Source organism: Oryzias melastigma, linkage group LG18 (genome assembly GCF_002922805.2).
Source record: "Oryzias melastigma strain HK-1 linkage group LG18, ASM292280v2, whole genome shotgun sequence".
In the NCBI taxonomy this organism is placed as follows: Eukaryota; Metazoa; Chordata; class Actinopteri; order Beloniformes; family Adrianichthyidae; genus Oryzias; species Oryzias melastigma.
Genome location: NC_050529.1, coordinates 21,534,763 through 21,551,402, shown reverse-complemented (window position 1 = coordinate 21,551,402; position 16,640 = coordinate 21,534,763). Strand labels below are relative to the sequence as shown.

Here is a 16,640-nt window from a genome sequence, read left to right as displayed (position 1 = left end):
GTTGAAGAAATGGCCGACAGTTAATAACTTATTTGTCCATAGGGAAACATTTCTCGTGTGTGACACCCTTGAGCAAAAGCATAATCTTTCCAGTTGGATCTGTCAAATTTGTGTGTTAATTTTCTGGACAGAACAAAGACAGGAAAAAAAAATAGTATTACAATATTATTTCCTGACGAAAAACAACCCCAGCGTAATATTTTACTCCATTCATGCATCTCTTAGCATTCCTCTAAATCCCAGGATTTAAAGTTGAAAATGATGATTTCTGTGGGAGCTCTGATTTCTATTGCTCTCTGCTGAAGGCCCCAAAGTGTCGTCGGAGGAAGTAAAAGGAGCGGCCTGACTGTTCACCAACTCCCACTGGATCTGAAAACACAACAAAGACACAAATTTAGACAAAAGATAAACTAATAATAAAGATTTCAGTATATCAGCCAATACATTGAAGGACATTTCTCGATTAATCACAATATAATGAATAGTATATCACCACATTTGAAACCAGCAATAATTCCACTGTTTGAATATATTCAAAAATATATTATTTCCATATGTAGAATATATTATCAATACATTGCTGCTCAATATATGAAGTAATATGTTCTTTTTTTCACAACAGCATCAAGTCATGGAGTGGTTAGAAGACTTACAGGATTTTATTGACATCTTTCATCGTATTTTGTGAAGACTTCACTCACTGCTGTTGGTTTTGTCACCTTGAAAACCGCTGGCAGGTTGTTTGTGGGCTGTCTTCATCAGCAGGTTTTGATGACGTCTGTCCTGAAGTGTCGCCCGTCATCAGCTGAGTGTGGCCCATCAAACAAACCTGTGGTGAGACCATGCCCTCATCTGTCTGGTTGGTTGGTTTGCTACATCATTTTGGTTTATGTTGCATCTCTCACTGTCTGTTCTGGTTTGCCTCCAGTGTGACATGAGTCAAAGTCAAAGACGAGTAATTCTTGTTCTTATTGTTATTAATGGTCCGATGTTATATTGCGGTTGTAACTTGTATAATTTTGACTAAATATAATTTTATCAAGAGTAAAATATTGAAAGTTATTTAAGGTTAAAGTTGATTTATTCTGGAATAGTATTCTTGCCTTTTTATTGTTCACAATAATGTTAAAAAGTTACAGTTTTAAAACATTCTGCAGCTTTTTGGACTATTTTGGCATTTACCTTTTTATGCTATTTTGGAGTTTAGCTAATATTTCAGCTACATGTTAGCTATTTTGGCTAATTTAGCTTTTTTTATGCTATTTTGGAGTTTAGCTAAATTCCAGCTAAATGCCGGCTGGTTTGGCTAATTTAAGATTTTTTATTTCTTTTAGGCAATTTTGAAGATTAGCTATTTTTTCTGCTACATGCAAGCTGTTTTAGCTAACCTACGTTTTTTTTTTATCCTAATTTGGCATTTAACTAACATCTTAGCTGGCTACCAGCTTCTGCATTTTCAGCAATCAGCATTTTTTCATGTAATGCTATATAACTAGTTTATAATTATGTTAAAAAGCTACAGTTGTAAACATTTAGTTTTAGAGTGTTCAATAAACGTTTATCCTGTTCCACAACCTAAGGTGTGTTTTGGATTTTGGCCCCCTGTGCGATTGTGTTTGACACTCCTGTTATAGTTTCTAGGTTTTTATGTGTTTTGATAGCTGAGCTTTCTCCTTTTTTTGATCTTTTGTCAAAAGTTCATTTAGCATAATACACTGGAGCATATATCTAAAAAATGTCTGCCTTCATTTCAAAGTCTGTTTTGTTGGGGTTAACTCTTTCATTGTTCATTTCTAGTTCTCAAGTTGTGTTTTGTGAGCAAGCATTGCTTAAATGTTCACACATACAAATTAACTTGAACAAATAAAACAATACAGAGCTGAGCATTACAGTGATCTCACCGGCTGGAGAGATCTAAAGTCTTGTAAAGACTTCTTATTCTGGCAACATTTTTAAAATAGTAACATTTTTAAATTTAAAATGTCTGTTAAAGCTCAAGTCTGAGCCTAAATTACTAATTTAACTTGTTGGTTTTAGAGAAAGAGACAGAGGGGCATTGTTAACCCTTCCTCTGTTTGTTTGGACTAGAGATGATCCTCTCTTTGTTTTGGATCAGTGCAGTGATCTGAAGGATGCAGTGATTCAAAAGGCCAGAGGAGGGCACCAGAGAGCGGAAATGAGTTGGAATGTTTTCTTTAGAAAAATGGAAAATCCCTGACTTCACTAAAACTTCATGACTTTTATTTTTTCCCTTGTTCTTCTGGTTAGCAATTGATGATCATTTCAGAGAGAGGCCAGGTAATCAGCAGGTAATGCATTACAGTATTACTATTATTCAATAACTTGTCAGTTATGAAGGAACATAATTGTAAGTAAATTACAATTACTTGACTATAAAAATCTTCATTACTTCAGTATTAAGGTTTTGGTGCAGTGAAACCATTACAGGGTACTGACATTTTCTTGGTTAAATGAAACAAAATGGAGATTGATAAAGTAAATTAAGAGTCCAGAGCAGAGAGCTGCTCCTCCAGCCAGGAGGACGAGGAGCAGGCCATGGTTTGGTTTCATGTTGTTGCTCATTTAGCTTTCCACGTGTTTCTGTGCAGGCTGGCTCTGACTCCGCCCATTCTCCTGGTGATCCCAGTCACAGCTGCCTGCACTTTGAAAATCATCTCTCATTAGTATGGACTTGTTTGCAGTTTCCAGACTCCCTGAGTCTATGTTACCAGTGATGGTCTTTGTTAATAAATCTTTGGGACTTTTGTTACAAATGTGGTTGAGGTTCTCCCAGTATCTGAGTTTCCACCTCCTTGACTCACCATGACCCAGAAAATTGCTGCTGAGACAGACAGAAGGACTGGAACAGCATACTCAATCACACAAGGGGCAAAAATACAAAACACACTTTAGGCCGAACAGGATAAACATTTATTGAGCACTCTAAAACTACATTTTTAAAACTTTAAAAGTGCAACTTCTTAACATAATTATATTCCTGTATATTTATGAACTAGATATATATCATTACCTGTGATAATGCTAATGTGAATGCTGTAAGCTGAATTTGGCCTCCTAAGATGCTGAAATTGATAGCTGAAAAAGCTGAAGTTGATAGCCAGCTAAAATATTAGCTAAATACCAAATTAGCCTAAAAATAATAATAAAAAACAGGTTAGTCAAAACAGCTAGAATGTAGCTGAAAAAATAACTAAACTTCAAAATATCCTAAAAATCGAAAACAACCTAAATTAGCCAAAACAGCTAACATGTAAAAACTGGCCTAACTCCAAAATAGCCTAAAGAACTTCTTAAAAAGCCTAAATTAGATTTTAAAAATAAACATTCAACTTCAAATGAACTATGAAATAACTAATAAAAATAAGGTATAGGGCATCCTGCTTCAGACATACGTGGACTGCACGTGAACTCGTCTGGTGACGCAGTACACGTCCGTTCATTGGTTCAGCAGCCGCTTCAGTCAAAGTTGGGGACTTTTGCAAGCAACCTTCAGCGATGAGCTGGCAGGTTTGTGGTCAAGGGTCTTCCTGTTTGTGTCAAAAACACACAGACGGGCCAGAAGAAGTGGAACAGGAGGCCATTTCCGCTAATCAGACCTCACAGCTGCTCTGCTCTGTGCATGTCAGGGACCTGAACAACTCACTTTAACTGGAACGGTTTCTTTAAAGACCCAAATGGTGATTTTAAAATGTTCTCATAGCATTTTCTCATGATGGAGAACAGATATAAGGAAAATTAAGATTAAAACGGCCTTTCTTTATTATGGTTGTAGTGAATTAGGAACAGACAATAGTCGTTACATAAACAACAATCTGCCACAAGCTCCCAGCTCTACTTCGTTATGATGCATCCACCTGCAGACAAACAGATCCATGAACGTCTTTGTTTTCCTGGTCTGAGCTGGAATGTGGATCTAAACTCTACGGCTGGATAGCTCTTATATTGCTAACCATCTTTGTTGCTAATGTTATGTTGGGGTGTTAGGGGCTGTAACCTTGTGAGAGAGACTGTAAAAAAAGGGATGATGGGAAATTAGTGCAAGGAAATACTCTGGTGACAGTCCCGCCCACAAGTCAGAGCCAAACTTCTACTGAACTCCTGCCGCTCTGCAGAAACTTCTTTGAGCTCCTGTTTGGTGCAGTGCGATTCACGTGTTGCACCTCTTTCTCAATCTTCCAATCTTTTAGATTCCAGGTGGATCATCTGTGGTCCTGTTGTTGGCCGTGGACCGTGCCTCTGGCTGGTCTTGGCTGTAGACCTCGCCCCCACCTGTCCCTCAGTCCTGTCCGGTTGAACTCTTTTCAAATACGTAGTTGTAGAGTTAGATAAGCAAATTCTACTTTAATAATCCGGGTAGATCGCCTGTCTGTCCTGGGAGAGAATCTCTCCTTCATGTAGATATTCCTTCTTTTTTAACTGGAATCGAGTTTTTCCTTACCGGGAAGGATGGTCTAGGACAGGGATAACCAGTTGTATTTAGTCTGTTTAGTTTAGTTAAGCAATCAGCGAAACTTAAACTTTGCTAAAAGGATTTTTTTTTTCTTTTGGCTAAAAGTTCATAATTAAAAGACCACTGGGAGTGGTTTGAGTGGTTTATTTCTACTTCTTCCATGGTTTTAAAATGGTTCATTTGTGACACAAATGACCAATTTTCATCTGTGCAATATGAGCAAAATGTATGAAGCGGCTGTGTGACACAGCCTTAAAGCTAGTGATTTAATGGATATGAGAGTGAGAGTTTGGTTTTTCACCAGATGTCAAATTTCCAAAATCTCAACTTTGGTGTCATTTTACAAGAAACTGTCTCAGAGAGCAGGTGGAATAGCATGGCCAGCTTCTATCCTTTTTTCTGCAGGTTATTTGTTACTTTTTTATCTAGTTTTTAGCATTAGTCCAAGATACTGTAGACATCAACGTGTGAGGTGTTCACTGCAGATCCAAGCACTCACAAGAAAAACACAATTTACGACATTTGATCAACCAACACTTTTGTTCCTTTAAAATGTAGCCTAAAACTTTATATAAAGCATTACCTGTGATAATGCTAGTGTGAGTGTTGTAAGCTGAAATGCTGAAAATGCTGAAACTGATAGCTTGCTAAAATATTAACTAAATGCCATCCATCCATTTTTTTGACCGCTTCATCCCGTTCGGAGTCGCGGGGTGCCGGAGCCTATCCCGGCCACTGATGGGCGAAGGCGGGGTTCACCCTGGACAGGTCGCCAGTCCGTCGCAGAACTAAATGCCAAATAAGCCAAAAAAAAAGAAAAACTGAAAAATGTTGACAAATAGCTAGCATATTAATAAATATTAGGTAGACTTCAGATTAGCCTAAAAAACTGAAAAAAAAAAAAAAAAAATAAGTTAGCCAAAACAGCTAGCATAACGGTAAAATATTAGCTAATGCGACTCAACGTGTCCTTGCTTGACTCTCAGTGTGAAGGGGTTAAATTGAGGGGGTTGAACCACCAAGGGGTTCCTGAGTGTGACTGTTTCTGCAGCTCATTAAACTGATGTGTGCATGGCTTCCTCTGACTTTAGTGCAGCTGAACCGAAGGCGTCTGACCTTCACCAGGTCAAACACTGAGAACAAATGTCACACACTTGGATGCAGGACAGTTAATTGGACTTTAACTTTACCCACAAAGGGATTTCTACTCCTCTCCTGGAGTTGTGGACCACTCTCCTTCAACAAACTTCTCCAGATCCTTGGGATTTGAAGGATGTCACCTCCCAGCTTCTGTTCATAGATCTCTCCTCTGGTGGCATTTAAGTCTAGACTCCTTACAGAACTCTCTGGTTCTTTGGGACCATTTCTAGATGCTTTTTGAAGTGGTCACTGTCCTGCTAGAAGACCCATACCTCTGGAGGAGCTTTCTGACTCTGGTCTCTACTTTGTTTCCCATAATCCTTTGGTAATAATCAGATTTCATGGTCCCGTTCACACAGTCAGGATATCCAGAAACATCAAAATAGTGTCTACAGATCAGTTTGGAAATTAATTTGTTGTGTGGAAGTGCAGTCATTTGTTGTAATTTGTCCTTAATATTGTTCTATTGACTGCATAGCATAGGCTGTAAACTTCTTGATGATGTGGACAGAAACATGACGATCTCTGAAGATGAACTGATTGTTTTGGTTTTTCATGTCATCATTTCTCCATTTGACTGAATTCACTGCATCATTCACACTCACTATTTACCACAGGTGTGTCCAAATAATAAGAAAGTTAAGCAGAAATAAAAATAACATTGACTTCACAGTTTAAAGTCCATCTTAAAATACGTGAGTTTTTGTTTTTGCTTCACTTTCCTTGTTTGTTTGTTTGGTTTCTTCTAAACTGAAGTGTTTCAAATAATATATTCTAAATTCAGTTTCCCTTCAGGTGTTTCTGCTTCTGCAATTTCACTTCCATGGTTCATGTTTTTTCTGCAGGTTTCTGTCACTGTACTTTTTCGTCAGTTTTTGTTGTTTTTGGGTTCAGTTCCTCTGGTGTTTTTTATGTCATATTTAGTAAATTAGTCAAACCTGTGGACCTTCTGCCTCACTAAAAATACATTTCAAAACAGGTGAGAGACAAAGTCTGTGACATGATTCATATTTTGAAGTGTTTCTGGGTCAGTGCACCATCATCCAAACATAGAAACAAATAGGAACGGTGGAGATGCTTCCTGGAAGCAATCAACCAAAATGACTCCAAACATCCAGTGAAGACTCATCCAGAGGGTCATCAAAGGAGCAGAGGACCATGGGTCCTCACTGATTCTATGATCACCTTTCACGTTCCAAATATGAAGTACCAGCAGGCTCCAAGAAGCCAAAAAGTTTCAGAGATTTTATTTTTTTATGATATTTTTTTCTCTATGAAAAGTTGTTCAAGTGATAAACTGACCAATCAGATCCCTCTCTGGCCCCAACTTGAACATTTGATTGACAGATTCTCCTGAGCCGCTTTTCGTAGGAGAGGCGTGGACTTCTAACAAGCTCACTCTAAAGTAGTAGTTCCTCTAAAAACGTGACTCAGACCGACTCGGTCCAATCACGGTCATCTGGTTCCTAATGGCGGCGCCACAATGTGGAAAAATCATTGATTTGGTAATATTTCACTGAATTTTCTATGGCTCATGTCACACTTCGCTTCGTCATATGATCTTGATTCAACAGTCAAAGACACGTCTGGATCAAAACTGGATCCATTGTTCAAAGAGAACCAACTCTGATTACATCTGACAAAACATCTGGATTGTTCCACCAACATCTGGACAAACACTTTGTGGACTAATGAAGTGTGATGCTGTGTAATGTGGGGAACTGCTTTGGAACTTTAGAAGCCTGATGTCCTGAATTACTCTGGATTCTAAAAATGATGGCAGGATTAGGAACACTTCGGGATCTGAGGCAGAACTCTGATCCAATGATGGTTTCAGAACCTGGTTCCAGTATGGATAAGACAATGTATCTTTAGGACAGGGGTGTCAAACTCAATCCCACAGGGGGCCACAATCCAAAACACACAGTAGATTGTAGGTCAAACAGGATAAACATTTAATGAATTCATAAAAGATTTTTTTTTTACAATTTTTAAAACTTTTGAAACACAAATACAAACAGACAGAATAAAGAGAGTTTTCAGAATAAATCAACATAAACTTTAAATAACTTTTGATATTTTGTTCTCTATAGAATATATATTCTGCCATTATTGGAATGTTACAACATACCATCGGACTATTGATGATAAACATATAAAGTGCTCTGGAGGGCCGGATATAAGTACCTCGAGGGCCGGATCCGGCTCCTGGGCCTTGACTTTGACATGTGTGATTTAGGACCTTCAATACGCGCACACACACATGCACACACCCCCGCTAACACACACCTACACACCGACACCCAAACTTACACACACACGAAAATATCCACACAAACAAGCAAACACACATTCATGTATACACTTACACACAGACGCACAAAGACACATAAAAGCCCAAACTCAAAAAACTAAATACAAACACAGAAGAACACACACACACTAATGCAAACAAGCATGAACATGCAGACAGAAACCCACAAATACACACAAATGCGCAAACACGCATATATACACACAAGGACACAGACACACACACTCAGAAGGACACACACAAACATGCACATGCAAAGAAAACCCACAAACACATACAAATGGGCACACACACACACACACACACACACACACACACGCATGCTAGTACACTCTTATACGAAGTCATGCACACACACCCAAACACAGACACACAAACTTACACACAAGCAGAGACACAGAAAAGCCCAAACTAAAAAAAAAAGGAAATGCAAACACAAACACACAAAGGACACACACATATGGAGGAACAAAAGAGCCCAAATGAAATAAACATAAACACAATTAAATGATTAAATACATTTTGTCTCTTGTGGTCCTCCATACACACATTCATGCATACACTTAGATACAGACATGCAAGCTAACACAGAGATACACAAACTTAAAAACAATTGCAAACACTCGTGCACCTACACGCACACACACACACACACTGTCACATCTACCCTGTCGTGTCATCTGTGACTTCCGTTGCTGTTCCTCTCCTTCATGTTCAGAAAAGTCTGTGAAACAGTGGCACTGATGGCGTTCTACACAAAGGTCAGACGCCTTCGGTTCAGCTGCACTGAAGTCAGAGGAAGCCATGCACGCTTCAGTTTCTAGAAACGCTGTCCACGTAAAGACGGAAGGAAAGACGCTGTGGTTTTGGCTGACTGCGTCAAAAATGACACCTCTGTTGGGTGTGATGGGCGGGGCTCCAGAGATGTGAGGCGAGAAGAGTCTCAGAGTTCACAGATGAATCTACCTGGAAGGATGAAGCTGCTGCTGATCAGCCTGCATTTCTCTTCTCTCTGTACGCTCTCTTCTTGGAGTAAGTAAAAAACAAACAGAAACTTTCATCTCACGGACCTTTAATGTGTTCTTATGTGCTGCCAGAAGACTAAAAGTCTGTTTACTGGGTTTAGTAATAAGCAAACATTTGAGGGTTTTCTATGAACGCAGCAGAAATCTTCACTGTTTTACTGAGTTTTTGTGTTGGGAACATTTGTTGAAACAAATGTTTATCTATAACTTGAGTTAACTGATCCTGTTCTTCATCTCTTTGTTTTTTTAGGCGTTTCTTTGAACACACAAACTGCAGACATTGATGTGTTTGAAGGAGAAGCTGTGAACATCAGCTGCTGCTGGACAGGTGGCAGAGTGAGAGTGGTGTGGTTCAAAAATCAGAAAACATATAAAAATGATTCACTTTTTACAGATATGAACCTAAAAACTCATAACAATGAGATGGAAAAATGCTCAATCCTGAACTTTGCCAGCATCACTAAACAGGATTCAGGCAGATATGTCTGTGAAATTCTCATTGAGATACCGGTATTTGATAAAATCAGAGGAAATGGAACAACCATCACTGTTAAAACCAGAGAGAACCAAACTAACACAACAGGTATAAAGTTATTCATTTCTCAATCAATTCCTTTTTTTCTAAAGGCATTGAGTTTGAATAAAATCATTTTTAAAACAGAAACAAAATTCCTTTTTTTCCCCAGATCAATCAGAAGATTCTAACTCATCGAACGGTCTTCCAGTCCCCATCGTGGCGTCTGTGGCTGCGGTGTCACTGCTGCTCCTGATCACCATCGCCTGCTTCTGCTGTCTGCGAAAGAGCCGAGGTACCGACAGAACCCTCAGTCCAAACCTTTCTGTCTGAGAAGAACGTAACAGAGTTCTGTGTTGTGAAGGAACTCCCAAACTGTTCTAGGTTACACATTTCTTGTCGTAGTAAGTAATCAGATTTGTAATGGATTACCCGATCTAAAGTGTTTCTCTTTTAACTAATTTCTAAACAAACAGAAATGAGTTTTTTGTTGTATTTCTTTAATCTGTAAAGCCTCATAATCTCGATGTTTTAAACTATCACCATGTTGGAGTCTACAATCACTGAATACATCACGATAGTAATTAAATACTTACATTTATACGTCGTGACCTATATTACTGCAAAAATAATGTAAGAAGTTGTAAAATTGTAAGTTATTTCATAGACAATTATTCACCTGACACTTCTGTCTATTTAGTGGAGTTAATATGTTTGGAAATTAAAAAAAGTGTCCTAAAACAGAAAAAGAGCTCTGTAATCTTAAGAGGAAAATTAGTCAAATGATCAGTCATTTTTACTGAACAAGAAATCTTGTGTGATATCATAATCTAGAAACAAGAAGTTCAACACAAACATTTAAAAATGGAAAAATAAGCAAAAAAAGCGAACTGTTTGATAGAATTACTTCAAACTCAATGACATACAGCCAGATATTACGTTTTGTTTTGCTTGTTTTAAGTAAATGGCTTTTTATATTTTACATTTTTTTAATCCTAATTATTGCTTATTTAGATTATAGTGACAAAAACAATTGTAATAAACGGAAATGACTTAGTCGACAACAGTAAAAAAAGTGAAGTTGATCCACCTTGATAACTGTCGCTTCGACTTGGAAAATACTGTAACTCTACATTTTTATATTGTTGTTTCCAAAAGTCAACATCAACTGAATTTTAAAATAATAATCCCCAAAACAACGATTACAGGGAAGTTTTAGGCTTTTTTTTTTTTTTTTTACAAAATCAAGCTTCTCTATCGTCAAGAGTTTGAAGAAATTTTTTTGACTAATTTTAATAACAATTTCTTGATTCTCGCTCTTAGTTACATGAAATATTCTCTATTGTGCTGATTTTAACCCTTTACTGCCCGCTCAACCAGATGTCGGGGCACATGTTTTTAAAAATATTGATTGTGTGTATTACTCCACAAGGTACGGAGGCCCTAAAGGGACATTGAAGAAAAAAAAACTTTTTTTTCCAAAAAATTGAAGTAAAAAAAAAATGTTTCTGGTTACTAACTGGTGTGCACTAGATAGTAACCAGAGAAAAAAAAAACTTCAATTTTTTAGAAAAAACATGTATTTTCAGGTACTAACCAGAATGTTTTTATTTCTAAAAATGGAAGTGAAAGAGTATTCTGGATAGTAACTAATACGCACCAGACAGTAACTTTTACAGAACCACTATGTATTCTTAGAAAAAATAAAAATAAATTTCTCTTCATTTTTATTTTCTTTTTACTTTGATTTCTCTTTAAGGGAAATAAGCAGCAGGGTCTAAAACTTTTTGATGATTTTTTTCCTTTTTTGGGTAGTTAAAGGGTTAAGAAAAGGATTATAGTAAAAAAAACAACCTCCATCCTGGTGGAACGTCTTGAATATCTAAAAACAAAGTTTGAAATCTTTACAACTGTTTGCAGTGTTCTGACTTCTACCTCAGGATTTGTGTCAAACTAAACATTTTAGAATAATTCCTGCTTCCACGGGCAATACAAAAATATCAGGAAGAACAGCAGTTCAAATATCATAAAATCACATTTAAAACTGACATATTAGTTATAATAATCTATGTCAGTTGTCAATAAAAACCAATGTTTTCTAAAGACTTCTAAAATGCAGTGCAAAAAACATATTTTATCAATCGAATGAAGGCAACACCTGGATGGAGCTTTTATTGTGAAAGGATTGTTTCATCCCTAGTTCTATAAGCATAAAAACAATAAAAAAAATATTCATAGAGACAAAAGTAAATGCTGAGGTTGTAAAAGAATCTTGAAGAAGTTTAAGTTCTAAACTGGAACAATTAAAAGAGAAGGAACACGTGCCGAGGAAAGGGATCGGAGTAATTGTATATGGTGCCGTTTGGAAATAAACAATCTGTCCGGTGAGTGGAAGAGCTGAAAACGCTGCGGGACGGCTGAAACGATTCGGATAATGTCTGAATGTTTAGAGAAAGACTCAAACAAGAAAAGAAAAACAGCATGAAGCTCAAATCAACATCAAATCAAAATAATGATAAAAGTGAAAAAAGCTGAAACATTTGAGAGAAATAAACGTGTCAAGAAGCTGAAAAAAACGCTAATACTATAGCAAAAAAAGTCTACTTCAATAAATGCAGGAAGTACTTGTAATAACATTATACTAACAGCCTAATTATGCATTTAGAAAATATAGAATATAATATCTCAGACTGATTTCAACAAATAGTGTTTTATTGAAATACAACGTTTTAATTTTTTTTTTAAATTCAATTTTATTCAACAGCAGATCAAAAATGAGCTTTTTTCAAATGTTTTTCCTGAATCTGCTCACTCTACCTGTTTGCTCTTACGAGTTCATTTGAATAGAAGTTAGACAATTAAACTTGATTGGAGTTTCAACAAGATAAAACAATTGCCATATTTTACAAACTGTTCCACATTTTTGATGATTTTAATTATTTGTTCCTTCATTTTTAATAAATTTCCTTCAGCAGAGGAAAATCTAAAGTTCTCAAATGAGGCTATTTATTCATTTTAGAGTTGATCTTTAATTGAAAAAAAGAATAAACTTAACTATAAATTAAATTATATTTTCATTGTCATTTTAAATTTTTTAATTCTATTTTTGATTATTTCTGTGATACCTGTCAGTCAGTTGAGTGCACTTGATTTGTCTTTACATCTGTGCTTTTATAGATTTAATTTCCATTATTTATATTTTTCATTTTGTTTAGTATATTTATTAATTGTTCGGGTCTCTTCCAATGCATTGAGCATCTAAGGCAGGTGTGGGCAAACTTTATGACTCTTGGGCCACATAGATTTCCAAAACTTGACAGAACGGCCGGATCAGAGGCTCTGATCCGATGCTGAGAAACAACATGGAATCTGGACAAAAAGATTCTTTTTTAGTTTAAATATTCTGTTTTTTGTTCCTATTTTAGTGCCATGGTACATCTTATAGGGAAAAGTACACACTTAGAAACTACTTTGTGTGTTCTGTTGAAATAATCGGAAAAAAGACTGTCTAACTTGAAAACACACACAGGACCGTGAAAAATGAATGCAAAAAAAACTTTCTACACTTTCGCTTCACTTGTGGTCCACCATCTAAACCAGGGGTGTTAAACTCAATCACACAAGGGGCCAAAATCCAAAACACACCTTAGGTCACGGGTCGAACAGGATAAACATTTATTGAGCACTCTAAAACTAGATTTATAAAACGTTAAAACTGTAACTTTTTAACATAATTATGAACTAGATATATAGCATATATATATATAGCATTACCTGTGATAATGCTAGTGTGAATGTGTGAATTTGGACACTGAAGATGCTGAAATTGATTGCAAAAAACGCTGAAGCTGATAGCCAGCTAAAATATTAGTTAAATGCCAATTTAACCTAAAAAATAATGAAAAAAAAACCCTCCAAAAGCCAAAACAGTTAGCATGTAGCTGAAAAAATAGATAAACTTCAAAATAGCCTATAAAAGCTGAAAAAGTCTAAATTGGCCAAAACAGCTAGCATGTAAATATTAGCCTAACTCCAAAACAGCTTAAAAAATTTTGAAAAAAGCCTAAATTAGTTAAACAGCTACCATGTAGCTGAAAAATAGCTTAATTTCAAAACATCTGAAAAAACTAAAAAAAAAGTCTAAATTAGCTAAAATATCTAGCATGTAGCTGAGATATTATCTAAACTCCAAAATATCCTAAAAAAATCTTAGTAAATGCCAAAATAGTCCAAAAAGTTATCAGAATGCCAATTTTTAAAACTTTAAAACCGTAACTTTTTAACATAATTATGAATAATAAAAAGGCAGGAATATTATTCCAGAATTAATCAACTTAAACCTTAAATAACTTTCAATATTTTACTCTCCATAAAAATATATTTTGTCAAAATTATACAAGTTAGAAATGAGCACAAGATAACATCGGGTCATTAATAACAATAAAATAAAATGACCTGGAGGGCCGGATCCGGTTTTGCGTGAGCTGACCCTCCAAACAAAAGCTGCAGAACTCGAACGACACGTGTGGGAGGTTTTTGGTTGAAATTGGTGTAAAAACGTCTGTGTTGTCTTGCTGTGCAGGACATGCGGCCCGGGTCATCCACGAGAGTCCCTACACCAACTCAGACATCATGGAGATGGACAATCAGAGCACCACCTCCTCCAGAGGCTCCTCTCAGTGGGTGAGCATCAGCCGCCGTCTATCAGAGTACACCCTGTCCCTCCTGACCCCCCTGAGGGGGCTGCGGGGGTGTATCTCCATATAGTTTTTGAACCCCAGCTGGGACCTTCCTGTGTGCATGATCTCCTCCTGGATTTTCTCCGGTTTCCTCCCACAACCCAAAAAACATAATTCATTGGTGATTCTAAATGTCCCCTTAGACGGGTGTGTGAACTCACCCAACAGTAGCTGGGATAGGCCCCAGCAACACCATGACCACAAATGGGAAGAAGGGGTCAGAAGATGTGTGTGTGGGGATTTCCTGTGTCAAAATATTTTTTTAAGAAACTTCCTGTTTCTCTCTACTTCTCACACTAATTCAGTTTTATGTGGTTTAAAACAAAGCAGAAAAAATAAGAGCTCCTTTTTTTTCTTCCAGTGCCAGGTTCCGGTGTACGACTCCCTGGACTACTTTGAGCACGTGGAACACAAAGGAAGCAAATGAGAATCTGCAGTTCCTGCTCCTCACCGTGTTTATATGTACATTCTTTTACTGTAAATATTAAGTTGACTGTGTGAGTAAATAATTTATGTACCCGTATAATCAAAATGTGGTTTGTGTCTGTTCATTCACTGTTGCATTGAAAAGATTCGGCATCGGTTGTTCTGTCAGTTACTGATGTTCTGCAGTGAAGGAGTGGGCAGACAGAACTGCTGCTTCATGTTCACTGCAGGAAGTGGAAACAACGTCTGTGAATCTGTGGGCCTGCAGACCCAAAAAGGAGTCTTTATTTTCCACAGACCTCTGATAAAACACTGACAGCTTCAGTGAAGCTCACTATGAGATTAGAGACGATTAGAGAGTTACTAGAAGACCGAACATCACTGCCATTTCTAACTCCCGCCATGAACTTCTGCTTTTTTAAAAACTTTTGTTTTTTAGGTAATACATTTTTCACCAGCAAGCAGGTCATTATAGCAATCAATTCTATTTGTGATAAAACCATGCATTAGCATCTCCATAAGAGAGAGTAGTGGGCGGACCCATGCCAAATTTCTAAAATGATGAAAACCTGTTTTAACCACATGTTTAATATGAGGACTAAAAGTTATCTTAGAGCCAAAAATAATGCCCAGGTTTCTGACTGTTTCTGAGTAACTTAATGAAAGCTCTTTTAACTTAAAAAACGGTTTCTCTCTCTTTGCTTCAGGGCCTATTAACTAAAATTTCAGTTTCTTGTGGTTGAGCTGCAGAAAATTATTTGACATCCTTGATAGCTGGGTATCATTGAAAGCTGATGTTGTGGCTCCTGATGACATTCCCCAGAGGAAACGTGTAGATGTTAAAAAAAGCAAGGGGCCAAGGATGGAACCTTGAGGCACACCACATTTAATTTTGTGGGGCCGAGAAAAGCAAGTGCCCATACTACCATTAAGTTTCTCTCAGTGAGACAGGATGTGAACCACTTGAGAACAGTCCCAGAAAGGCCAAGACTCTTTACTCTGTTAAACAGGATCAGGTGATCAGCAGTATCAGAGGCAGATCTAGTTGAGTCAAAACTGAGATCTGACCTGATTCCAAGGCACACCTGATGTCATTAACGATCTGTAAAAGGGCTGTCTCAATACTCTGGTTCAGTCTGAAACCAGACTGGTTTATTTCAAAGACGTTATGCAAGAATGTGTAAAAATGGTAATTTGGACACTAGTCTGTAGTTATTAAAATGGGTCTAAGTTGGTTCTCTTTAGTAATGTTTTTGTTACTAAAGGAAGTAAGAAAATTCCCCGTTTGAAGAGATCAGTTCATGATATTTAAATTCTCACATTCAAAAGACCCATAAACTAATTTCAAAAGTAATGTGGGGATGGGATCTAAAAAAAAAACAGGTTGTTGGATTAACTTGGGTGAAAACTCGACCAAGTGTTGCAGCTTCAACCAGGTCAAAACTGTCCAGTGTTTCCTCCGGAAAGATCAAGACATCCTTTACAATAAAAATGCTTTTTTGTTCATTTTTTATGCTTGATTGGACAGAAACAATTTTGCTTCTGTAGTGGTCAACAAAGTCCTCACACAATGATGCGGTAGCTTTTGTTTTTATTCACGTCAGAGATTCAATTGCGGTGAACAGAGCTCTAGGGTAGTTTTTATTTTCAGAGATGATATTTGTATGAGTATGAGTTCCTAGTTTGTTTACTGATTGATTAAAAAAGTTTTTGTTGATTTTGGTATAGTTTCTGTTTTCTCCATCGTCTTTCAGCAGCTCTGCATCGTCTCTTCAATTGTTTAATTTCCTAATTTTTCAAAGGGGGTTTTGGTTTGATTCTTATCTTTTGAGATTTTATTGGAGCAACTTAATTGAGACTGGTTTTTAATCAGTTCTAAAATAAGGTCACGGGGAGCTAGTGAGACGAGTGGAGTGTTAGCACAGACGGATGCAACACATGTTTTGACCACTTCAGGAGTTAGGTTGTGTTTCTTCATTGTAGCCTCAGTTTCCTGTTCTTAGCTGACAGA

General features: G+C 37.0%; 1 protein-coding gene across 1 annotated transcript; it reads left to right on the top strand.

Moving 5' to 3' along the window:
• The first annotated feature begins 8,688 nt into the window (after positions 1-8,688).
• On the top strand, positions 8,689-15,020 carry LOC112156257. Its single transcript, XM_024288486.2, has 5 exons — positions 8,689-8,957; positions 9,201-9,533; positions 9,637-9,759; positions 14,047-14,147; positions 14,565-15,020. The coding sequence occupies exons 1-5, from the start codon at positions 8,882-8,884 to the stop codon at positions 14,628-14,630; spliced, it is 699 nt and encodes a 232-aa protein (XP_024144254.1). The 5' UTR covers positions 8,689-8,881; the 3' UTR covers positions 14,631-15,020.
• The last annotated feature ends 1,620 nt before the right edge of the window (positions 15,021-16,640 follow it).